A 26645-nucleotide genomic window follows, 5' to 3' on the forward strand; every position below is an offset into this window, starting at 1 on the left:
TTCTCGACTTTTACCCCATAACCCCACAATTTTTTTCAGTTCCCTTATTCAAGCGTGGAATGTATCTGCTTGAACCACATTCTTGGGTAGTGCATTCCAGATTCAATCCATTTTCCGGGTAAAAAATGCTTTTCCTCATGTCGATGTTGGTCCTTTTGCCAACCTGGTAAATTGGTGTCCTCCGGTTCTCAATCCTTCTGCCAAAGGGAAGATCCCGCTGCCGGTCGACGACGGCTTGCCTCCACACGCGTGGCAAGGTGGGGTGCGGTTGAAGGTTGCAACGGAGTGTGGAAAATCCTGCCCCATCTCTCTGACATTGCTTTTGTGTGTTAGTCTTCATCACTACTTTCTCTCTGGTTTCCTCTCTGTATCACCCACTAACTCCCTTTCTTATTTTACACAGTGTTGTTCTCCAACACTGATTGTTCTCAGACCTGCTCTCACTGACTTCTGCTGTGACACCCTGCTTTTATCATGTTGGTTATCAGCACTCTTTCTCTCTGGCTTTATTTAAACAAATACATGCTCTCTTATTACATGCATTGTAGAATTAAACCATATCGAGCAGGAAGCCCCCAGCTACATCAAAACTGTATTGAGCACGAGGATGACATTGCGACGTGTCGTTTGCAACTCCCCAGGGATCCTGACAATCACCAAACACTTGCATCACAACAGAAAATGATGTGACATAAGAATATCGAAAAGTACTTTGAAAAACGTAAATAAATTGTATAAAAATTGGTAGATCAAGTTATGATTTTCAAACATGTAAGTTAAAACTAATTGGTTCTCTCTTATACCTCTAATGCATACAGGTTTAACAGCAGCGACATTTGTCAACACCTGGTACGGCACTCTTCACAGTTTGCTCGGAAATGGCACATTGGGCACTAATAATTTATTGGAAACTGCTTTTGATGAAGGATTCAAGTAAGTGAAACTTTAAGTATCTATCTTCATCTTGCCTACTCATCCACCTGACATTTCATATCACCGAAAACTTAAATATAAAAATTGATATTCCGGTCATACTTAGACTTTCCAGTATCATAATCTTCTCATAATTTTTGATTGAAATATTCACAACCATTTAAAAAAAAATGCAATTTGAGATGCAGACTCTATAAATTAGTGCGCTGCGATAGTTAATGGTAACAATATGTTAGACATGCTGAGAGCAATTTGACACCCAAATAAATGTCAAAATCCCGAACCCAAACCTCCTTCACTCCACTATCTCCGTTTACTGAGGCCCCCTCCCCCCTCCCTCCTCCTCCTCCTCAATCTGTCTGACTGTGGTCGGGAAATGGAGGCAATAATATTAATTCAGACCCTGCCTTTCGATTCATCGGGTCGCCAATGGAAACTTCACCTTCTGCGATTCCCGACTGCAAAACAACCCTCCCGACCTCAAAGCTGATGTCAGAGCCACTATTTAAAATTAAATTCCACTTTAAAAAATGTTATAAATTGTAGAGAAAACCCTGTGCTCTGCCAACTCTGGAGACAGCAAACCCCTGAAGGAGGCTAAAATAAATGTTTTCATGTCTGTTAGCATGGTGAACAAAAAGTGATGTAAGAACGCATTTCATGTTTGATTGCTATGATTGCCCACAGTAACTTTGAGTATTCAGTGTATATGCAATTATTGAATATCTACAGTGCAGAAGGGGGCCATTCGGCTCATCGGGCTTTACTGACCCTTCGAAAAACCACACTACCTAGGCCCAATCCCTCAGCGTATTTTTGCAACCCCACCCTAAGGGGGTAATTTAACATAGCCAATCAACCTAACCTGCACAGCTTTGGACTGTGGGAGGAAACCAGAGCATCCGGAGGAAACCCACGCAGATACAGGGAGAAAGTGCAACTCCACACAGTCGCCCAAGGTTGTAATCAAACCCAGGTCCCTGGCGCTGTGAGGCAGCAGTGCTAACCGCTGTGCCACCATGATAGGGAGTGTTAGAACAGAGTGGTCTTTCTATGTCTGAATACTGCTACTTTCAGGGAAATGTATATGCATTAGAGCCTCTCTTTGTATCAACAAAAAGATATTTTTGTTTGCTTTAAAAAAAATAGTTATGTGATTTTCTTTACACGGACAAATCATTTAATGCAGGAATCATTAAAGGTGGCTACGATAAGAATTTCAACTTCTGGCATCTAACTTTCCATTCTTGCATAGAACATACAGTGCAGAAGGAGGCCATTCAGCCCACCGAGTCTGCACCGACCCACTTAAGCTCTCACTTCCACCTTATCCCAATAACCCCTCCTAACCTTTTTAGTCACTAAGGGCAATTTTAACATGGCCAATTCACCTAACCGGCACGTCTTTGGGAGGAAACCGGAGCACCCGGAGGAAACCTACGCAGACACAGGGAGAACTTGCAGATTCTGCACAGACCGTGACACAGCGGGGAATCGAACCTGGGACCCTGGCGCTGTGAAGCCACAGTGCTATTCACTTGTGCTACCGTGCTGCCCATGTTCCAGTATCGTTCCTTTTTCTCCTTTTCTGAGCAATGCTTTACTAAACTTGGATCTATAAGTAGAGCGTTGGGTTAAGTATAGCCTGGCAGGACTGAGGTGCTAACATTACGCTCAAGATATCATCTGCAATAGCATCGTACTCCTAAATGAAACAGCATCTCGAGTGATTTTCTTTTTCTGTTGCGTTTCATGATACTTGTTTGTATTAATAGAATAGCTTAGTTTAATGAATGAGATATACCTAAGCTGAGCAATAACTAGCAATTATAGCCAGAATGGGGAGGTAATTGGATCTCTGAGGGATCACGTTAGCTTCAAGATAGCATGCCAGCAGATGGAAGATTCAACCTCCGTTTGTTGCTGTGGCAGGTTCTATAACCTGACACATGAACCAGGTAGACCTGCCGCACTTAGCATCTGGATAAGCAGACTGAGATCTTGCACACTCGTTCACAAATCTTTCCTGTGTGCACTGACTTGGATTGGTTCCCGCTCATGCATTGCTTCCATTTCAAAATTCGTATCCTGGGTTTTCGAATCTCTCTCTGGCCTCATGCCTTCATATCTCTGCGATCTCCTCCTTTCGTACTGCCACGGTATCCTCTTAAAATGTTTTTGAAGTGCAGGGCCCCTTTAAGTTTCTTTATGCCCAGATGTGCAGGTGTAATAACTTGTGTGCAGCCTACAAGTGAACATGGCCCACAACCCTCCAAGATCCCTGTGCTTCTCTGATTCTGGCCACTTGCATATCCCTTATTTTTCTTACACCACCATTGACAGATGTGCTTCCAGCTGCTGAGTCGCTAAGCTCTGGAATTTCCTCCCTAAGCCTTTCTTTCTTCTTTTAAGATGCCGCTTAAAACCTAATGCTGATCAAGCTTTTGGGCTTCTGACCTAACATCATCTCATGTGGTTCAGTGTCAAATTTTGTCCTGTCAACCAGCTTGGGACATTTTATTACATTACAACTTCCCTCAATAGGTTAGAAGTAGAATTTGTTCTCTGGTGATTGCGCAGTGTTCAGTACCATTCGCACAACTCCTCAGATACTGAAGCAATCTGCATTCATATACAACAAGGTAGCACTGTGGTTAGCACTGCTGCATCACAGCGCCAGGGTCCCAGGTTGGATTCCCACTTGGGTCACAGTCTGTGCGGAGTCTGCACGTTAGCCCCGTGTCTGCGTGGGTTTCCTCTGGGTGCTCCGGTTTCCTCCCACAAGTCCCGAAAGACATGCTTGTTAGGTGAATTAGACATTCTGAATTCTCCCTCAGTGTACCCAAACAGGCGCCGGAATGTGGCGACTCGGGGCTTTTCACAGAAACTTAATTGCAGTGTTAATGTAAGCCTACTTGTGACAGTGATAAAGATGATTATTATTAGTAGTAGTAATGGTGTTATATAATGCAGTTTGATTTTGTCGTTGACAAGTAAATTTGGATAATCCCGAAAACCGATGCCCTATAAAGTGGGATGGTCCAGCTGTTAAAGATGCTGATAGCTTGCCAGTGCCTTTTCAGCCAATAGCCATGTTTTTTTTTAATGTAGTCTTAAGATGCGGGTGACTCTTCAAAGGCTGCATGTAATGTCCTGAGAAGGTATGGGCAGAACACTCCGTGAAGTTTGTCGTCCTTGAGACTATGATGTTCCTGCAGTGGGATAGGTAGAGAATTTCAACACATTGACATGATAACATTTCCTTTGTTAGTTGGCTCCTCATCCACCACAATTCTCAACAATCACATCAACTTTTATTTATATTGCATCTTTAAAGTAGTAAAAGACACGGCATTTCATAGATGCGTTATAGAATAGGATTTTACACCATGCCACATAAGGAGATATTGGGGCAGATTTCATTGATGGGATGCCTCTCCTAATTGCCCTTGAATTGAATGGCTGACGAGGGCATTTCAGAGTCAATCACATTGCTATGGATCTGGAGTCACATGTTGGCCAGGCTGCATAAGAACAGCAGATTTCCCTCCCTAAATGGGCATTAGTGAACCTGATGGGTTTTTACAACAATATTTTCATGAGTTTCCAGATTTTTATGGAATTCAAATTTTACTATCTGCCATGGTGGGAATCAAACCCCAGAGTAAAGTAAGTAAAGCCACCATAGGCCAGATGACCATAGGCTGCTTTCTCCTTTGAGGGGGGAGAGCTGACTGTTGGTGATTTAACCTGAGGATCACCACACCTCAGGTGAGGGGTAAGGTTGAGAAGGCGGGTCTTCATGAATAATGTCAGCAGGTACGGGAATTGAACCCAAACTGTTGGCCTTGTTCTGCATCACAAACCTCAGCAGGCATGGACACAATGGGACAAAGAGCCTCTTTTTGTGCTGTGGGCTGCAGCTTGCGAGATGCCACACAAGTCCCCACCTGAGCCCTGGAATGATATTAGGGAACCCAAGCGAGACGGTACTGAGATAGAGTTGGGTCTCCTGTGTTTATGGAAATGAATGCCGTGTACTAGATGATGTCGTTGAGGAGCAGCATGTGGATGAGAAACAGGAGAGGGTCAAGGATAAATCCTTCAGGGAAAATCAGAGTTTGCGATGCAGGAGAGGGAAGAGGAGCAATTTTAGATAGTTCACGGGCTACAATTAGATAGAGAAGAATGGAAAGAGGCGAGAGCAGTCCCAGCGAGCTGGATGATGTTTGCGAGGCTTTGGAAGAAATGGTGTGGTTAACCAAAATAAAATCGGTCAAACAGGGCAAGGAGGGATGGATTATCTTCATTGATCACATAGGATTATAACTAAGAGCTGTTTCAGTAGTATAAAGGGTTTGGAAACGTAGGCATTCAGACATGGAGTTAGGGGCTGAATGTGGCAGTGCTACAGAGATTTGTTTTGAATTATTAGTCAAGGTACCATTTAACTTTCTCTGTAGCCTGATGTTCTTTGGCATTTAATATGGAAGTAACTCTGTGAAGTATATTGTTAAGTTTGTACTTTTTTCTAAGCTATGGCAGACTTAGGTAAGTGGGCCGTATCAGCAAATGTTGAGTGGACACTGCACACCAGGCAAAAGGAAACATTACTCAAACAGATGTCTTAATAATATGGTTTTGGAGACTCAAACATTCGGACGGTTTTGTTAATTAGCCAGATGTAAAATATATGCAAACTGTACGGCGAGTTATTTTTGCTCTGCCATTTCATGTATTTGGAATTAAATCTGCAAATAATACAAGTTTTGTGAGGGCCACGAAGAATCCAGCACGAGTTGGTAGAACAGAAAGAAAACTTTATTTACAATAACATATATGCACAACAGCAGCAGTAACTTCCTTGTTGCTCACTCCTCTCTAGCTGGTTCCATACTGGCCAGCTTTATTTATGCAGGGACCTGATAATGATTTCTCCGCCCCCCTCATTGGGGACTCGTTTTGCCGCAAGCTGGACACCATTTGCACGAGGCGCTGGATCGGGTGGCGTGTAACGTGACGGAGAAAGGCGCTTCTGTGATGAACGGCGTAACGGTTGTACATCCACGGCCGTTGGACCGAGGACTCCCCTTCTGAGGCGTCCTGTGTCTCCACCTCGGAGTCTACTGCCTCTGTCATCTCGGCATCCCTATCTCCACGCGGTTCTGCAATGACCTGAGCAGGCTTTGAGTGCGGCGCCAGAGGAAGATCGTGAGGAAAACTGTCCACTGTGTCTGGTCTCTGCAACTGTAGAAGTGAGCTCCGGGGGCAGGGAATCTTTGGAAGAGATTCTGGACTGAATGTGGTCTACATGCTTGCGCTGGAGACGACTCCGGGCTTGCACCTGGTAAGAGATCGGGTCCATTCGTCAAAAGATAATGCCAGGCACCCACTGGACACCACCAGCAAAATTTCGAATGAGCACTGTGTCACCGGGCGAAAACTGCAGAATCGGCCGATGCCGAGAAAGGCCATGTCCCTGCCGCTCTTGAGTGCGGCGTACTTTTGCACCAATATCTGGGAAAACCATGCCAAGGCGGGTGCGAAGTCTCCAGTCCATTAGGAGTTCCGCGGGAGCTACCCCAGTCACCGCATGTGGAGTGGTCCTATATGAAAACAAAAAACGAGCCAGTCTCGTGTCCATAGACCCAGAAGACTGTTTCTTTAAGCCCCGTTTGAATGTCTGCACCGCGCGCTCCACCAACCCATTGGAAGCCAGGTGGTATGGAGTGGTGCGGATATGAACCTCGCAAACTCCTCACTTGTGAAAGGAGTGCCGTTGTCCGTGACAAGCACCTCGGAGAGACCATGCGTACTGAAAGACAAATGCATCTTCTCGAGCGTTGCGCAGGACGTTGTGCCTACCATCTTATGCACCTCTAGCCATTTAAACTGGGCATCGATTAATAGAAGGAACATGGATCATTGAAAAGGGCCGGCGAAATCCGCATGCAAGCGCGCCCAAGGCCACCCTGGCCATTCCCAGTGATGTAGGGGCGTGGCCAGCGGAAGCTTCTGATGCTCCTGCCAAATTGGGCCGTTTTGGACCACGTTCTCAATGTCAGTGTCGAGGCCTGGCCACCAAACATAACTCCGGGCCAACATTTTCATTTTGGTCACACCCGGATGCCCATTGTGCAAGTCCTGTAGTATCAGGTTCTGTCCTTTTTCCGCGACGACCACACGTGTCCCCCAAAAGAGTCTACAGTCTTCCACGCTAAATTCTTTTTTTAAAATTTGTAATTATTCAAAATTTTTCAATAATGTTTACAAGCCACTACCAAAAGAAAAACAATGAACAGAAAACATAGCAATAAAACAATTTAACCGTTTAACAAATTAACCCCCCCCCCCTGGGGTTTCGCGTCCCTCCACATTAACAAGAGCCTTCTCCGGGCTACCAAGGAGGCAAAGGCCTGAACTCCGGCCTCTTTCGACTCCTGCACTCCCGGATCGTCTGATACCCCAAATATCGCTATCCCCCAGCTTGGTTTACCCGAGTGTCCAAGACCTTGGACATAGCCTTCGCGAAGCCTTTCCAAACTCCTGTAAGTGCCGGGCATGCCCAGAACATATGAACATGATCTGCTGGGCTCCCTGAGCACCTCACACACCTGTCCTCCACCCCAAAGAACTTACTCATTCTCGCCACCGTCATATGCGCCTAGTGCACCACCTTAAACTGAATTAGGTTAAGCCTGGCGCAAGATGAGGAGGAATTGACCTTGCCCAGGGCGCCAGCCCACAGGCCCTCATCTAGCTCCTCATCCAGCTCCTCCTCCCACTTGCCATTCAGCTCTTCAACCGAGGCCTCCAAGGCCTCCTGCAGCTCCTGGTATATGTCCGATACCTTGCCGTCCCCTACCCACACTACCCTGTCCTGTATCCTCCGGGCATGTGGCAATGGAAATTTCCCCCACCTGCTTTTTCACGAACGCCCGAACCTGCATGCACCTAAAAGTATTCCATGGGGTCAACCGAAATTTCTGCTCCAGCGCCCTCAGACTAGCAAAAGTCCCATCGATAAACAATTCCCCATCCTTTTGATACCCGCCCTGTACCAGCTTAGCAGCCCCCGTCTATTCTACCTGGAACGAACCTGTGATTGTTCCGTTACGGGGCCCAGACTGAAGCCCCTGCCTCCCCCCTGTGTCCCCCCCCCACCGCCCAGACTGCGCTCCAAGAACAATCTCTTAATCCGTGGGGTCTTATTTGCCCACACAAATCCCGTAATACTCCTATTTACCCGCTTGAAAAAGGACTTGGGGATGAGAATGGGCAGGCACTGGAACACGAACAAGAACCTGGGGAGGACCGCCCATCTTTGCGGACTGCACCCTGCCCGCCAGGGAAAGCGGCAGCTTGTCCCACCTCCTAAAGTCCTCCTCCATCTGATCCACCATAAGTTGAGCTTGTGCAAGGCCCCCCCCAGCTCTTAGCCACCTGGATGCCCAAGTAACAAAAGCTCCTCTCCACCATCTTAAGCGGTAGCTCCCCCAACCTCTTTTCCTGGTCCTTCGCATGTATCACAAAAAGCTCGCTTTTTCCAACATTCAACTTATACCCTGAATGTCTCCAGTCTCCAAGAATCTCAATGACCTCCCCCATCCCCTCCAACGGATCCGCAATATACAGGAGCAGGTCATCCGCATACAGTGAGACATGATGCTCCTCCCCCCCTCGAACAAGCCCCCTCCAGGTTTTTGGACTCCCTCAACGCCATGGCCAGCGGCTCGATCGCCAGGGCAAACAGCAGGGGGGACAGGGGTTCCACGCTAAATTCTGACAGCTTGGAGGAAAATGCCCGCAACTCGCCTGGGAGCTATCTATGTTGCCCACCATACAGGACTATATGCCAAACCTTTGACAGGACTAGCTCTTTCTGGGTCCACTCATGGATCTGTGATGCCATGACAGGCAAGGGGTCCATAAAATTTAGGGCTGCAACCACCTCCCCTGTCGTGGGGGTCGACATGGAGCCGGTGGACCCCCACGGTCGGCATTCGCTATCTGGGTCCCTGGTTTATGCTGCAGAGAATGCCCGTAGGCAACGAGCAACAAAGCCCAGCACTGGATCCTTGCGGAAGCAATGGATTATTGGCTTATCCTCTTGGAAAAGTTCCAGCAGAGGCTTATGATCAGTCGTAATAGTGAAATGGCGGCCATACACATACTGGTGGAAGACCACCGCCAGGCCCTCCTTCTCGATCTGTGCTTACTTATTTTCCGCTGCAGTCAATGTGCGGAGGCGAAAGCTATCGGCTGCTCAGCCCCGTTCTCCATCTTGTGGGACAGGACCTCCCCAATACCATACGGGGATGCATCACACATGATGAGCAAAGGCTTTTCAGGATCGTAGTGGGTTAGTAACCCCGACGACGATGACGACAATGTCTGTTTTACCCGCCGGAAAGCGGTTTCTTGCGGCTGACCCCAAACCCAGGTGTGATTCTTCTTTAGCAGAATGTGCAACGGGGGGGGGGCAGGATTGGGGAGGAACTTCCCGTTATAATTTACGAGGCCGAGAAATGAACGAAGGTGCAAAGTGTCAGTCAGGGCGGGGGCCTGTTGAATTGCACGCACCTTCTCTGCGATGGGGTGCAAACCTTCGCGGTGCACCGTTAACCCAGGTAGGCCACTTCCTTTGCCTGAAAGACGCACTTTGTACGAAGTAAACGGACTCCAGCCTCTGAGAAGCATCTAAGGACAGCCTCCAAATTTTCCAAATGCTTTCCCGCTCCGTCGTCCCCGTAGTCAAAACGTTGTCTAAGTAGACAGCGACACACTGTAAACCTCAAGATGCCCTCCATGACGGGTTGAAAGATAGCGCAAGCAGAGGATACCCCAAAGGGCAACCGTGTATATTCATACAGGCCCCTGTGTGTATTAATAATTACATATGGCCGAGAGGCAGGGTCCAGCTCCAACTGTAGGTAGGCGTGACGCATATCTAATTTCGTGAATGAGAGTCTGCCTTCAAGCTTCGTGTAGAGATCTTCTATGCGGGGCATTGGATATCGGTCGAGCCGGGAAGCCATATTCACTTTACGTTTATAGTCGCCGCGAACTGTGGCATATGGCTTCATTACAGGTACAATTGGTGCTGCCCAGTCAGCGAAACGGACAGGCCTGATAATACCCAAGGACTCCAAATGAGTGAGCTCCTCTTCTATCTTCTCGAGCAAGGTGTAAGACACCAGACGCACCCGGAAATAGCGCAGCGTGGCTCCTGGTTCGACTTGGATATGGGCTACGGCGCCTTTTATCTTCCCCAAACCGGGCTGGAATACATCTGTGTACCGTCCTATCACCTCAGTCAACCCTCCAGAACCTGTTTGAAGGATGTGCTGCCACTGCAGCCTCCAATGGCGCAACCAGTCCCGACCCAACAGGCTGGGCCCATGGCCGTGCACCATGATAAATGGGAAACGCCCCTCCTGGCGTCCATAAACAACAGGGGTCATCTTAGTTCCTGCAATGTCCAATGGTTCCCCCGTGTAGATGGCCAACCTGGCCTGTCTATCAGTTAATGTAAAGGTCTGTATACCCTGCTTGGTGTGGTCGAAAGTCCTCTGGGCGATCACGGAGACCGCTGCTCCAGTGTCCAACTCCATCTCAAGCAGGTGACCATTGACCCATACTGTCACCTTAATGGGGGCCACATGGGATGCTGCCACAGAATTGAGCTGCAGGCAGTCGTCCTCCATCTCCACATCCTCGGGAGTATTCCTCGCAGGTTCATCCAAATGGAAGGTATGGCCCCTGGGCTGGCCCCAGTTTCTGTCGGAACGACGGCGTCTCTGGCGCCCCCATGACCGGTGTCCGCGACGGGGTTGGCGTCCACAAGTCCGACACTGACATGGCTCCTCATTCATCGGTTCTGGAGAAGGCTCCCTTCGGGGAGGAACGTCCGCCGGCCACTGGTGTCGATCCGGTCGTCGCCCCGCCCAAGATACGGCAGGGGTGTGGGGAGACGCTTTTGGACGGAAGGAGTTGCACCCCAAGGCATGCACCTCCATTCCCTGTAGCTCCTGCACTTCCCGTTCTGCACTCTCTCGGGACAATACTATCTGAATGGCCTGTTGAAAAGTCAATGTTGACTCGGCTAACAACTTTCTCTGGATGGCCGCATTGTTAATACTGCAAACCAAACGGTCGCGTAACATTTCTGACAATGTCTCACCTTAGTCACAGTACTCTGCAATCCTACGTAGCCTGGATAGAAACTCTGCAAGGGATTCTCCGGGGTCCTCTCAGTGGTATAAAACCGGTAACGTTGGACTATCGTGGACGGGGTTGGGTTAAAATGTTGCCCCACGAAGGTCACAAGTTTATCAAACGCCTTGTTGTCCGGCGCAGCTGGGTACGTAAGGCTCCTAATCACCCCAAACATATGCGGGCCGCAGGCGGTGAGCAAAACGACCACCTGCCGCTCGTTTTTGGTGGTGTTGTTTGCCCGGAAATAGTAACGCATCCGTTGTGCGTACTGGTTCCAACTTTCCAGTGCAGCATCAAAAACATCCAAACGTCGATACAGAGAAAAAAAACTTCCAACCTGTATCCAACAAAAATCCAGGGAGGTGGCTTCAGCAGCGTAGACAGCTATCCACTTTAACCCTTGTCGCTAGTTTTGTGAGGGTCACGAAGAATCCAGCACAAGTTGGTAGAACAGAAAGAAAACTTTATTTACAATAATATATATATATATATACACAACAGCAGCAATAACTCCCTTGCTGCTCACTCCTCTCTAGCTGGTTCCATACTGGCCAGCTTTATTTATGCAGGGACCTGCTAAGGATTTCTCCTCCCCCCCCCCCCCCCCCCCCCCAATTGGGGAAGCTCATACTCCCTAAGGATTGTGGGATTGCCATTAGTCCCCAGCCAGTGGTAAGCAGGCAGGTTATAACAACAATTATATCAACTCTTTAATGTTTTGCAGTGCATATGGTATTGTAAAAGATAGTATGGTTTTTGATGAAGATTTGAGATACTTTAACCTTCAAAACCCATGTGCTTTGAGTCAATTTTAATGTTTTCCATGCTGTCCACAGACATGGAGGTATGCAGGTTGCATCAGCAATTATTTCATCAACTGTGTATCACAGGGGTCAGCCAGTCAGCACACCCACACAGTACAGATTGCAACACAGAGTAAAGGTAGGGGTTTGTATTTTACTGCTGATCATTTTATTGAAACCAACTAAATACGCAGAGTAATATGTATTTATATTTAGCTGGCGACTTGTACCTATGCTGTCAGCTTAGTTCAGCTAGTAATATTACTGCCTCTGACTTGGAAAGTTTGGGGTTGAAGTGACGTACCTGGATTTTCGTTCATATTCTGGGAACTCCAGTGTGGCGTTGATGGAATGTTGCATTTTCAGAAGCGTATCCTTGGGATAAGATATTAAAATTAGATCACCCCTGCTTACTTTTCCTTTCTTTCTATTCCAATCGGTCACATAAATATATTTTTTAAGAACTTGACACTAAGAAAATCATAAATGTCATTGGAGGTGGCAGAGAGAAGGTTCACTAGGTTGGTTCCTGGGATGAGAAGGTTGTCCTATGGTAAGAGGCTGCATAAAATGGACCCCGATCTCATTGAAACATGCAAGATTCTGAAGGGGCTTTCCAGAGTAGACGCTGTTCCTCCTGATTGAGGGTTCTAGAACACATGGCAGAGTCTCGGGATAAGTGATTGATCATCTAGGACTGAGGAGGAACGTCTTCGCTCAAAGGGTTGTGAATTTTTACATCTCTACCCCAGAGGGTTGTGGATGCGCCATTGTTGAACATATTCAAGGCCGAGATCGACAGATATTTGATTTCCCAGGGAATCAAGTCCTATGGGGCGTGGGCAGGAAAGTGGAGTTGAGGCAGAAGATCAGCCATGATCGTGTTGAATGATAAAGCAGGCTCGAGGAGCCGTGTGGTCCTCTTCTTCTCCTTCTTATTTTCTCCGAATAGCATAAAAAATATACGTTTAGGTGTAAATCGGCAGTTTTTATTTTTGCTGAAAAGCCTGGTTGAAGACCCAAGATCCACAGTACAGGCCGTCATTGAGCTTGAGCTTAGAAGATGAGAAAAAGAGGAGGTATGAGTTTTCTTGTGCCTGCTTCTGTACCCCGAAACACCAGAGTGTAGCAAGTTACAAAGAATATACAGCACTGAAGCAGCCCAGTCAGCCCTTGCCTGTGTTTATGCTCCATTCAAGCTTCCTTCCATCTTTCATACGAACATATGAATTTGGGACAGGAGTTAACCATTCGGCCCCTCGAGCCTGCTCAGCCGTTCAATAACATCATGCCTGAGCTGATTGTAACCTCAATCCCACATTCCCGTCAACCTCCGATAACCTTTCACTCTCTTGTGAATCAAGAATCCATCTACCTCTGCCTTAAAAGTATTGCAAGTCTCTTGCTACCGCTGTCTTTTGAAGAAGAATCTTTCAAAGAATTCATAGATTATCATAACATTTACAGTGCAGAAGGAGGCCATTCGGCCCATTGAGTTGGCACCGGCTCTTGGAAAGAGCACCCTACCCAAAGTCAACACCTCCACCCTATCCCTATAACCCAGTAACCCCACCCAACTCAAAGGGCAATTTTGGACAATTAAGGGCAATTTATCATGGCCAATCCACTTAACCTGCACATCTTTGGACTGTGGGAGGGAACCGGAGCACCCGGAGGAAACCCACGCACACACGGGGAGGATGTGCAGACTCCGCACGGACAGTGACCCAAGCCGGAATCGAACCTGGGACCCTGGAGCTGTGACCCTCTGAGTGAAACCATTTTTCCTCAACTCTATCTGAGATGAGTGACCCCTTATTTTTAATTAGTGACCCCTAGTTTAGATTCTCCCACAAGAGGAAGCATCCTTTCCACATCCCCCTGTCAAGACCCCTCAGGATTTTATGGGTTTCAACCAAGTCACCTCTTACTCTTCTAAACTCCAATGGATACAAGCCTAGCCTGTTTAACCATTCCTCAAAGACAATCCACCCATTCCAGGTGTCAGTCTGGAGAACCTTCTTTGAACTGCTCCAATGAATTTATATCTTTCCTTAAATAAGGTAACCAAAGGGCAGCACGGTGACACAGTGGATAGCACTAGGACTGCGGTGCTGAGGACCCGGGTTTGAATCCCGGCCCTGGGTCACTGTCCGTGTGGAGTTTGTACATTCTCCCTGTCTCTGCGGGGGTTTCACCCCCACAACCCAAAAGGTGTGCAGGTTAGGTGGATTGGCCACGCTAAATTGCCCTTAATTGGAAAAAAATAAATAATTGGGGACTCTAAATTATTTAAACAAAAAATAAGGTAACCAATACTCCAAACACAGTACTCCAAATGTAGTCTCGCCAATACCCTGTATGACTGAAGCATAGCTTCTCATCTCTTGATTCAATTCACCTTGCAATAATTGTTAACATCCTATTAGCTTTCCTAATTACTTGCTGTACCTGCATACCAACTTTTTAAGATTCATGCACTGAGACACCCAGATCCCCCTGTGTCTCAGAACTCTGCAATCTTTCATTGTTTAGATTATTCACTTTTTAAATTCTTCCTGCCAAAGTGGTCAATTTCACATTTTCCCACGTTGTACTCCATTTGGCAGAACATTACCCACTCACTTGTAGTCTTCTTATGACCTCTTCACAATTTACTTTCCTACCTATCTTTGTCTCGTCAAAAAGATTCACAACCATAACTTCAGTCCCTTTATCCATGTCATTTATGTAGATAGTAAAAAGTTGAGGCCCAGAACAGATCCTTGTGGCACACCACTCATTACAAAGAACAAAGAACAAAGAAAAGTACAGCACAGGAACAGGCCCTTCGGCACTCCAAGCCTGTGCCGACTATGCTGCCCGTCTAAACTAAAATCTTCTACACTTCCTGGGTCCATATCCCTCTATTCCCATCCTATTCATGTATTCGTCAAGATACCCCTTAAATGTCACTATCGTCCTTGCTTCCACCACCTCCTCCGGCAGCGAGTTCCAGGCACCCACTACCCTCTGTGTAAAAAAACTTGCCTCGTACATCTCCTCTAAACCCTGCCTCTTGCACCTTAAACCTATGCCCCCTAGTGATTGACCCCTCTACCCTGGGAAAAAGCCTCTGACTATCCACTCTGTCTATGCCCCTCATAATTTTGTAGACCTCCAACAGGTCCCCTCAACCTCCGTCGTTCCAGTGAGAACAAACCGAGTTTATTCAACCGCTCCTCAAAGCTAATGCCCTCCATACCAAGCCCAACATCCTGGTAAATCTCTTCTGCACCCTCTCTAAAGCCTCCACATCCTTCTGGTAGTGTGGCGAACAGAATTGAACACTATACTCCTAAGTGTGGCCTAACTAAGGTTCTATACAGCTGCAACATGACTTGCCAATTCTTATACTCAATGCCCCGGCCAATGAAGGCAAGCATGCCATATGCATTCTTGACTACCTTCTCCACTTGTGTTGCCCCTTTCAGTGACCTCTGGACCTGTACACCTAGATCTCTCTGACTTTCAACACTCTTGAGGGTTCTACCATTCACTATATATTTCCTACCTGCATTAGACCTTCCAAAATGCATTCCTCACATTTGTCCGGATTAAACTCCATCTGCCATCTCTCCGCCCAAGTCTCCAAATGATCGAAATCCTGCTGTATCCTCTGACAGTTCTCATCGCTATCCGCAATTCCACCAACCTTTGTGTCGTCTGCAAACTTACCAATCAGACCAGTTACATTTTCCTCCAAATCATTTATATATACTACGAACAGCAAAGGTCCCAGCACTGATCCCTGCGGAACACCACTAGTCACAGCCCTCCAATTAGAAAAGCACCCTTCCATTGCTAACTCTGCCTTCTATGACCTAGCCAGTTCTGTATCCATCTTGCCAGCTCACCCCTGATCCCGTGTGACTTCACCTTTTGTACCAGTCTACCATGAGGGACCTTGTCAAAGACCTTACTGAAGTCCATGTAGACAACATCCACTGCCCTACCTGCATCAATCATCTGTGTGACCGCTTCGAAAAACTCTATCAAGTTAGTGAGACACGACCTCCCTTTCACAAAACCATGCTGCCTCTCGCTAATACGTCCATTTGCTTCCAAATGGGAGTAGATCCTGTCTCGAAGAATTCTCTCCAGTAATTTCCCTACCACTGACGTAAGGCTCACCGGCCTGTAGTTCCCTGGATTATCCTTGCTACCCTTCTTAAACAAAGGAACAACATTGGCTATTCTCCAGTCCTCTGGGACATCACCTGAAGACAGTGAGGATCCAAAGATTTCTGTCAAGGTCTCAGCAATTTTCTCTCCAGCCTCCTTCAGTATTCTGGGGTAGATCCCGTCTGGCCCTGGGGACTTATCGACCTTAATATTTTTCAAGACGCCCAACACCTCGTCTTTTTGGATCTCAATGTGATCCAGGCTATCTACACACCCTTCTCCAGACTCAACATCCACCAATTCCTTCTCTTTGGTGAATACTGCTGCAAAGTATTCATTTAGTACCTCGCCTATTTCCTCTGGCTCCACATATAGATTCCCTTGCCTATCCTTCAGTGGGCCAACCATTTCCATGGCTCCCCTCTTGCTTTTTATGTACTTGTAGAAAGCCTTGGGATTTTCCTTAACCCTATTTGCCAATGACCTTTCGTGACCTCTTCTAGCACACCTGACTCCTTGCTTAAGTTCCTTCCTACTTTCCTTATATTCCACACAGGCTTCGTCTGTTCCCAGCCTTCTAGCCCTGACAAATGCCTCATTTTTCTATTTGACGAGGCCTACAATATCTCTCGTTATTCAAGGTTCCCGAAATTTGCCGTATTTATCCTTCTTCTGCACAGGACCATGCCGGTCCTGAATTCCTTTCAACTGACATTTGAAAGCCTCCCACATGTCGGATGTTGATTTACCCTCAAACATCCGCCCCCAATCTAGGTTCTTCAGTTCCTGCCTAATATTGTTATAATTAGCCTTCCCCCAATTTAGCACATTCACCCTAGGACCACTCTTAGCCTTGTCCACCAGCACTTTAAAACTTACTGAATTGTGGTCACTGTTCCCAAAATGCTCCCCTACTGCAATTTCTACCACCTGGCTGGGCTCATTCCCCAATACCAGGTCCAGTACAGCCCCTTACCTCGTTGGACTATCTACATATTGTTTTAAGAAGCCCTCCTGGATGCTCCTTACAAACTCCGCCCCGTCTAAGCCCCTGGCACTAAGTGAGTCCCCGTCAATATTGGGGAAGTTGAAGTCTGCCATCACAACGACCCTGTTGTTTTTACTTGTTTCCAAAATCTGTCTACCTATCTGCTCCTCTATCTCCCGCTGGCTGTTGGGAGGCCTGTAGTAAACCTCCAACATTGTGACTGCACCCTTCTTATTCCTGATCTCTACCCATATAGCCTCGCTGCCCTCTGAGGTGTCCTCCCGTAGTACAGCTGTGATATTCTCCCTAACCAGTAGCGCAACTCCGCCACCCCTTTTACATCCCCCTCTATTCCGCCTGAAACATCTAAATCCTGGAACGTTTAGCTGCCAATCCTGTCCTTCCCTCAACCAGGTCTCTGTAATGGCAACAACATCATAGTTCCAAGTACTAATCCAAGCTCTAAGTTCACCTGCCTTACCCGTAATTCGTCTTGCATTAAAACATATGCACTTCAGGCCATCAGACCCGCTGTTTTCAGCAACATCTCCCTGTCTGCTCTTCCTCAGAGCCACACTTGCCCTATTCCCTAGTTCTCCCTCAATGCTTTCACCTTCTGACCTATTGCTCCGGTACCCACCCCCCTGCCATACTAGTTTAAACCCTCCCGTGTGACACTAGCAAACCTCGCGGCCAGGATATTTATGCCTCTCCAGTTTAGATGCAACCCGTCCTTCTTATACAGGTCAAACCTGCCCCGGAAGAGCTCCCAGTGGTCCAGATAACAGAAACCCTCCCTCCTATACCAGCTGTTTAGCCACATGCGTAGCTGGTCTATCTTCCTATTTCTAGCCTCACTGGCACATAGCACAGGGAGTAATCCTGAGATTACAACCCTAGAGGTCCTGTCTTTTCACTTTTTGCCTAGCTCCCTGAACTCCTGCTGCATGACCTCATGCCACTTCCTGTCTATGTTGTTAGTACCAATATGTACAACAACCTCTGCCTGTTTGCCCTCCCCCTTCAGGATGCCCGCTACCCGGTCTGAGACATCCTGGACCCTGGCACCAGGGAGGCAACATACCATACTGGAGTCTCTTTCACATCCACAGAAGCGCCTATCTGTGCCCCTGACTATAGTGTCCCCTATGACTATTGCTCTTCTGCGCTTTGACCCTCCCTGCTGAACATCAGAGCCAGCTGTGGTGCCACTGCTCTGGCTGCTGCTGTTTTCCCCTGATAGGCTATCCTACCCCGACAGTATCCAAAGGGGTATACCTGTTCGAGAGGGGGACAACCACAGGGGATTCCTGCACTGACTGCCAGCCCTTTCTGGTGGTCACCCATTTCTCTGCCTGCACCTTGGGTGTGACCACATTTATATAACTGCTATCTATGATGCTTTCCGCCACCTGCATGCTCCTAAGTGCATCCAACTGCTGCTCCAACCGAACCACGCGGTCTGTGAGGAGCCCCAGTTGGGTGCACATTCTGCAGATGAAGCAATCCGGGATGCTGGAAGCCTCCCCGACTTGCCACATCTCACAGTCAGAGCACTGCACCCCTCTAATTGACATTGCGTTAATTAATTAGTAAATTAAATTTAATTTTTTTTAAAAAATAAGTTACTGTTAACTATATGTTTCCTAGCACTAGATTTCTACAAAAATGTGAAAGCTAAATATAGTACTCTACACCTCTAAATTATAATTAAGTAATTATGTTTAATTAATTTAACAATGTTTAATTTTTAAATTTAGCGTAGATTCCCAACCAGCCAATCAGGTCACAGCTTTACTGTGATGTCACTTTAGTTTCCCCCCCCCCCCCCACACAATTTGAAAAGGTAATAAAAATATAAAATAAAAATCACTTACCTTCCCAGGATGCTCTCTGGTTCTCTCCCTGCAGATTAAAAGTTACAAGCCAGAAGAAAGAGAACAAAACACTAGGGAAAAAGCACCCTCTCCCAATCTGCACCGAATTACCTCACTGCACCAAATTACCAATTTCCAATTCCCACTCTGGATGTGTCTCACTCAGGCTGTGTCTCCTTGACCTGCGCAAAGCTTAGAACTTGGCAACCATAAAATGGCCCATTTATGTTTACTCTCCGTTTCCTGATAGCTAGCCAATCTTCTATCCATGCCAATATGTTGCCTCTGCACTATAAGCTTTTATTTTCGGCTGTATTTCCTCATTACAACAGTGACAACACTTCAAGACGTAATTCATTGGCTGTAAACCTTTGATATGATATCTTATGAAATGTCTTCTGGAAATCTAAGTACAGTACACCTACTGTTTCCCCTTTATCGACAGCACATGTGACTCCTTCAGAGAACTCCGAGAAATTGGCTAAACTTGATTTCCCTCTCTCAAAACCATGTTGATTCTGTTTGATTACCATGATTTTCTAAATGTCCCCCTATAAATCTTTAATAACAGCTTATAACATTTTCCCTATGACACATGTTAAGTTTTAGGTCTCCCTCCCCTTTTTTGAATAAAGGAGTTACGTTCACTATTTTCCAATCTACAGGAAATGCGAAACCAGAGAATTTTGAAAAACTAAAACCAGCGCATTACCCAGGGGCCTTTCAACTCTCATCCTTATTAAAATCGCCCATCCTTATTAAAATTGCCCAATGTAACCCTTCAATCCATTCTTCATATACTTATCCACCTTCCCTTAAATGTATCTAATATGTAGAAATGTAAACACAGGAGAATTGGGCTGGGAGGAGTGTTTGCCAGTAATGGAATCCATCTGATGTTTTTGTTGTTTAATTTAAATGACCTGAAAATTAAATGAACTCCCCTAGGGACATGGTGCTGCACTTAACCGGTTGCTGGAGTCTCCGCCACCTTTTTCTTTTTTTTTTGTAAAATATTTTTATTCTCCATTTTCACATTTTCTTCAGAATTTACACCCCACCAACAAGCAGTAAACGGTAACAAATACAAAGTCAATTTCCTTATCAACAACAACGATCCCATCCTCCCACCACCCTAAGCAACGACCCACCTGGCAATATAAGCATCAAATAAAACAAACCCTCCCACGGTGGGACAAACAAAGGAGAAATAAAAGAAAAAGGAATCAGGAATCACCTATGGTCACCATTAACCTATAGGGACCCCCCCCCCCCCCCCCTCCCCTAACATTCAATCTCATCCAATCCCTGAAAGAGTACCGTAGATGACACCCATGCATTGCAAGCCCCCCCCCCCCTCGACCCTTTCCCTCCACTTCCTCTTACAAAAGTCCTCCCCCCAACCTCTGTTCCTTCCCCCCATCTTTCCACCCCGGCTAGACTCATCGGGACCCGTTCTGCCAGGCTCCGATGGCCGCAGCCCCTCCCCCCACCTCACTCCCGTTCACTGGCTGGCTTAAACCAGCCAGCGTGGAGACCCCCGCCCGGGTCTCTTTCCCCGTTGCCCGGCCCCAGGAAAACCCAGAAATTCCCTTTAGCACACAAACCCCGCATACACACCCAAGCCCCAAATAACCATCATTGCAAGTGAAAATCCCATCTCTTCCTTTGTCCACATATATACAACGTTGGCTCATTTAGCACATAAATCCGCCGCAGTGAGAAAATACAGCTACATGAGGCTACATCGGTAGATGCCCACTTCTCAATTCAGCCACAGTCCTTCTGCCTTCGCAAACTCCTCCGCTGCTTTCGCCGTCCCGAAAAATGTCCCTGGTCCTTGCACCGCACCTTACTGATGAACAGCGCCTTTTTCACCCGGCTGAAGGCAGCACGCCTCCTCGCCAGCTCCACTGTAAAGTCCTGATATATGCGTATACCAGCTCCAGCCCACTGCACCACCCGCTTCTGCTTTGCCCAGCACAGGACCTTCTCCTTCACACTGTACCTACGAAAACACAGAGTCACTACTCTTGGCGGCTCACTCTCCTTTGGTACAGGCCTCTACGACAGATGAGCCCGATCCAGTTCATATCGGGAGGGATCATCATCCTCCCCCAATAGATTCGCCAACATCGCGGCAAAATACTCAGTCGGCCTCGGGCCTTCCACTCCTTCGGGAAGACCCACAATCCTCAGATTCTGTCGCCTGGATCTGTTTTCCAAGTCATCCATTTTGGCTCGCAGACCCTCGTTGATCTCTATCACCTACCGCATCTCCTTCCCCATCGAGGTAAGTTGATCGCTGTGCTGCAATAATGTCTCTTCCACTTCCTTCAGTGTCTCACCTCGTTCCCGCACCTCTGCCACTGCGCTCAATACCGCCGCCCTCACCGGGGCAATCGCCTCCTCCACCAGCACTTTCAATACCGCCCCCATCTCCTTCCTCATCGCCTCCATGTGTTTTGTGAACTGTCTTTCGAGTTCCACGGCCATCACCGTAGTCATTTCTTCAGCCGTGGGCAATGCGGCCTCCCCTGGTGCCCCAGCCTCCACTTTTCTTGCCGTCCCCGCGGTGACCTTTCCACTCCCCGACGGACTTTCAGCCGCTTTTTTCACGGCCGTTTTTTTACTTGTTCTCGACATCTCCCTTCACTGTGCGTTCTCCCTGCTTTTGCCGCCCCTGTTACCCCTGGGACCGGGCGTTAGACCCTGAAAATGCCGTTCACGAGCGGGAGCCCTCCAATGTGCGGCTGCCTCCCGCCCGCCATCACCGGAAGTCATCTCTGCCACCTTTACTGTAAAGTCGAGGAGAGCGCGCCATTGATTCTCACAGCTGCTCTGCAGCCATTAAGCAGCAGATTGTCTGTTAATTGAATTGCGATGGAATTACTGTCCCTCAGAAACAGGAAGACCAAACTCAGAGAGCTGCCAGTCAATCAGAGGTTGGCGGCTCTCCAGTTCAGGCAGCTCCAGCAGGATGGGTGGCTATTGCTGGTACTGCAGCTAGGCCAAAGGGAGACAATCCAGCCCGACAGATGGGGTCTGGGGTTTGGCAGGGGCCAAGCTGGCGAGCTCCGGCGAGAGAGATGGTGGGAAAGGCCAATGCGGGAGTGAACCCGGATGGGGAGGGATGGTTATGCCTTGTGGGTAAGGCAGTCCCATGGACCCCACCAAAGAGAGACCCCCACCCCCACCCCCCACCTGCATTTGAACGGAAAGCTGCCAGGCTGGCGGATTGGTGTGGGCCTCTCTAGCATTAATTGCCCATTTTAAAATCCTCCATCGTTCTGCGTGTTGACGTGCCGTCCATCTTTGCACTGCCAAGGTGCCATGGGGCACTGCCGGCTGGTGGTGCCATGCTGGCATTTTTCCTGCACTGGGGATCGGACCTGGGGGTGCCATGTGCCTTTGAGGTGGGGTGCGGAGGGCCTCTTGTAGGTGAGTTGGGCTTTGGGGGGATTTGGGTGTCATGTCAGGAGGGGTTGAGAGATAGGAAGTCATTTAATAATGCTGTCCCGATCCCTTCCTGCACTGAGGAGTTTGCTGCAGGAAGCGGGACTAAGCGAGGCCTCGGCAGGGTGTTTCCCCCCTGACTCCTCGAATTGCAACAACATCCCGATAGATAGCGTGGTGTTTATCGGTGCTGCGAGTGCCGGGAAACACCCGGCTAAATGCTCTCACCATGGGACTCTGTTGCAATTTGGTTAGATCGCGCCCTTTATTTCAATTCTGTGAGGTTTCAGAGATGAACAGGAAATGAACTGAAAATCGCTTATTGTCACAAGTAGGCTCCAAATGAAGTTACTGTGAAAAGCCACAGTCGCCACATTCCGGCACCTGTTTGGAGAGGCTGGTACGGGAATTGAACCGCTCTGCTGGCCTGCCTTGGTCTGCTTTAAAAGCCAGCGATTTAGCCCAGTGTGCTAAACCAGAGAGAATAGAATATAGAGCATTTGAAATGTTTAGCAGAAAATTTGAAATGCAATTGTAGGTTTAGGCAACATTTAACCTGCATTGCAAATGAAGAAAACACAAAAGCGCCATTTACGACACGAGTAATGATAAAAAAATGTAAGTCGTTATGACCTCCAGTACTTCAGAGTCACATTTGTTGAATTATCTAATATTCAGTTCAGTTTGTTTTTTCCGCCTTTAGACCGGTCATGCTGTGGATTCAATCTGTGTCTTCTGGAATTTTAGTTTGAGGTGAGTATTCCAAATTCGTCAGCACAGAAAAAAAAATCACCATATTAAGAGTAATATGATCAAAACTTATGATAAGGAACACATTATATTAATCATTCGGAATTTTAAAAGCGGTAGGAAATAGGGTGAAAAGGATCAACTTTAGTGCGTTCTGATCACCCCATGCTCGATTTGTGCCTGCTTTACAGGCATCAGCAAGGTAGAGGTGGCTCTTCAAACATCTTGGATGCCTACCTAAAATTGGAACGAGGCGTCGTACACACTTAATTATGGAGCCTAATTCCTCGTTGAGGCCCCAAAAAAAACCAGAGTGCCGTTTGATAGCGGGGTCATTCCGGGCGCTGGGACTCCATCTGGGACTGTTTTTCCATTAGATCGCCCCCTATATGTGAAAGTGGGCCATCTATATAGTAGCCTATCAGCACCTAAAACGTCTTCAATATATTGTATTGAGTTCTGAAAAAAAAAGGAAAACCGTTCATTTTTATAGCGCTTCTCTTGGCCATGGGGCCGTCTCAAACCGTTTTACAGCCAATGAATTACTTCTTGAAGTGTTGTCACTGTTGTAATGAGGAAATACAGCAGCTAATTTGCAAACTCCCACAAACAGCATTGTGATAATGACTGGACCATCTGTTTCTTGTGTTAATGATTGAGGGATAAATGCTGGACAGGAAACCGGGGATTGATCCCCTGGTCTTCAGAATTGTGTCACAGCATTTTTTACATCAGCCAAGCAGGCAGACAGGGCATTGGTTTAATGTCGCATCCAAAGGATGGCATCTCCAGCAGTGCAATGTTTCCTCAGTATTATACCGGAGTGTCCACCTTTGTTTATGATTTGTGTTCAAGCTCTGGAGTGAGACTTGAATTCAGAACCTTATGATTCAGAAGTGAGTGTGCTACCAAATGAGCCCAGGCTGACACTGTATGAAAGGTTTCTGCAGTAGCTAGCCCCTTTAAAGGACATTCACTGAGGGAAGGGGGTCACGTGACCCGCTAGGGCCAGGGTCGGGAGTTGGGAAGTCACTGGGATGTGTTGGGCTTTGTCCCAGCAGTTGGACCCTGGAGCTGAGTATGGAAAGACCATTTTGAAGCACTCTGTAAATAGTTGCTTTTCGTTGGCACAAAATGGTGTTTCTTATAAGTTAACTGGTGGAGCCAGTTCTCAAAAGTTATTAGTTTCCACCTGAAACATTGGCTCATTTATTCTCTTTAAAAGATGCTGATACAAGTTACAGCATTTCTGTTTATATGTCCATAAACCATAACAGAGTTACACATCATGGCTGATTTAATCTGTATCAATTAATAACCATGAATTAGTCATTACTTCAATATTTAGATTTATTGCCACGTGTACCGCGGTACAGTGAAAAGTATTGTTCTGTTTACAGCCCAGGCAGATCGATCCATACATGAAAATTAGATAGGTTGCAATTGAATATTGTCAAATCAGAATGCAATCGTGAATTAACAATAGTCCCAACACCTGGATTATCATTTGTGAATCATTTCTGAACAAAGAATGAAAGCAGCATTAGCTTAATTTCTTTAACCTCACACTTCATCAAACTTAGCACTGTTGCTTCACAGCACCAGGTTCGATTGCCGGCTTGGGTCACTCTCTGTGCAGAGTCTGCACGTTCTCCCTGGGTCTGCGTGGGTTTTCTCGCACAAGTCCCGAAAGACCTGCTGTTAGGTAATTTGGACATTCTAAATTCTCCCTCTGTATAACCGAACAGGCGCCGAGTGTAGCGACAAGGGATTTTTCACTGTAACCTCATTGCAGTGTTAATGTGCTACTTGTGACAGTAATAAAGATTATTATTATTATTATTCCGTGAGCACATTTTTAAAAGGTGCCTTTCTAGCAAACTGGCAAAGTATTTTAAAAAGATACATTCGCATGCATATCACCAATGTATCGAATTGTCCACTAACAGGCCAGAACAAGGCGGAAGCTGGTCAACAGATGGGTGCAGAGTAGTCGAGTCTGAGCTTGAATCAACAACCTGTTTTTGCAATCACACTACAAATTTTGCTTTGCTTTTCCAACTTTACGAAGTGAAGGTAAAACTACAAAGTAAACATTTTTTCTGTTTTTTTGTAGGAAATGTTCTTATTATGTAAATACTTATGCAATTGTCGGAATTTTTTTTTAGTCTAACTACTATATTTAAAATTATAATTTGAATAGTTTTCTCACGTAACCCATTCTGAAGCAGTCTTTGCTGTGCAGTAGATGGAACCCAGTTTGTAACATCATAACTATATTGTAAATGCCAGGGAGATCCATCTGATAGGTCCAATCCCTATTGTTGGAGTCACAAAAGACTCATCTTTAGGTTATAATCATGATCAATTATGCTGTTACAGTATTTTGGAACTGAAAAAAAACCACCGTATTTATATTTCTAGCGAAGCTCCCATGAAGAAACTGTTCTTATGAATTTAACACTGATTGGCTGCACTATATCGCTCTGTGCGTTGGTGATCACACTGATTCTGTTCTCAGTCGTGGGGTTAGTAGTCTCTTCTTATTTTCTGGTGATTCCTGTATGCTATACACCTTCAGCAATTTTGATGTTTTTATTTAAGTGTGCACTTTTTATTGTCCACATTTGACCTTTGCTAATGTATCATCCAAGCAGTACGGGACCAGATCTTCCTGCCTGTGCACTCGCCAAACAAGCTGTGTCCACGAGGAATCATAATGGCTAGTGAACTCTGTTAACAGAAGCCAGGAAATCCCTCACCGTGCTTTGGGCAAAATAGTGTTGGTCGAGCGAGAGTAGCTCAGACAAATTTCCGTGCTAAAGTTTATTTGTTTTTTGGTGATTCAATTTGCTTGTGTGTGTGTGGAACAATGAGGGGTGCATGGCTGGGAAATGGGAAACGTTGTACTTTTTCCCAATGAAGTTGCCAGTAACTTGAGTTGTAGCAGCTCAGTGCTATATGGGTGGCATTTGCTGGGAACTGGTTGAGAATTTGCCAGAGCAATTGTTTGATCAAACAATGAGCAGAATTCTCTCTCATCCTCTCGGTCTGTCTCCCAGAATAAGAGGGCGTTGGAAAAGAATGTCGCTTGACACTTATTTACAGTTTATTCGAAAACCCAGGAATTATATATAAGCGATCACAAGACATGTTTTATATCCTGCATTGCATTTATAACTGTCTTTTGTGTTATTTACTGCTTTTACATTCAATCAATGTTTGTCTTGCAGCGTCCCAAAATCAGATCGGACCACCGTGCATAAAAATCTCATCTGTGCTCTAGTCGCAGCAGAGGCTCTTCTTGTGGCAAGTGACGCGGCAAAAACAAACCAGGTAAAAGAAAATGGATAAAAGGCACAAGTTAATGATGCAAGTAAATGATTCGAACCTTGCTTGTCCAGAAAGAGTACAAGTACAGCCAAGGGACAATTGGCAAAACGGGTTTGACAGGTT

The 26645-nt window shown here is 46.7% G+C and overlaps 1 protein-coding gene across 1 annotated transcript in view; it reads left to right on the top strand.

Annotated features, from left to right (window-relative positions):
- LOC140398855 (adhesion G protein-coupled receptor D2-like) overlaps positions 1-26645 on the top strand; it is a 223394-nt gene that overhangs the window by 36798 nt on the left and 159951 nt on the right. The window contains exons 12-17 of the mRNA XM_072487796.1: positions 777-933; positions 11988-12093; positions 23143-23192; positions 25139-25265; positions 25614-25717; positions 26423-26525. Of these exons, the coding sequence (XP_072343897.1) occupies positions 777-933; positions 11988-12093; positions 23143-23192; positions 25139-25265; positions 25614-25717; positions 26423-26525 (647 nt within the window). The remainder of the gene's footprint in view (positions 1-776; positions 934-11987; positions 12094-23142; positions 23193-25138; positions 25266-25613; positions 25718-26422; positions 26526-26645) is intronic.

The sequence above is a fragment of the Scyliorhinus torazame genome, chromosome 22 (genome assembly GCF_047496885.1).
Source record: "Scyliorhinus torazame isolate Kashiwa2021f chromosome 22, sScyTor2.1, whole genome shotgun sequence".
Classification (NCBI taxonomy): Eukaryota; Metazoa; Chordata; class Chondrichthyes; order Carcharhiniformes; family Scyliorhinidae; genus Scyliorhinus; species Scyliorhinus torazame.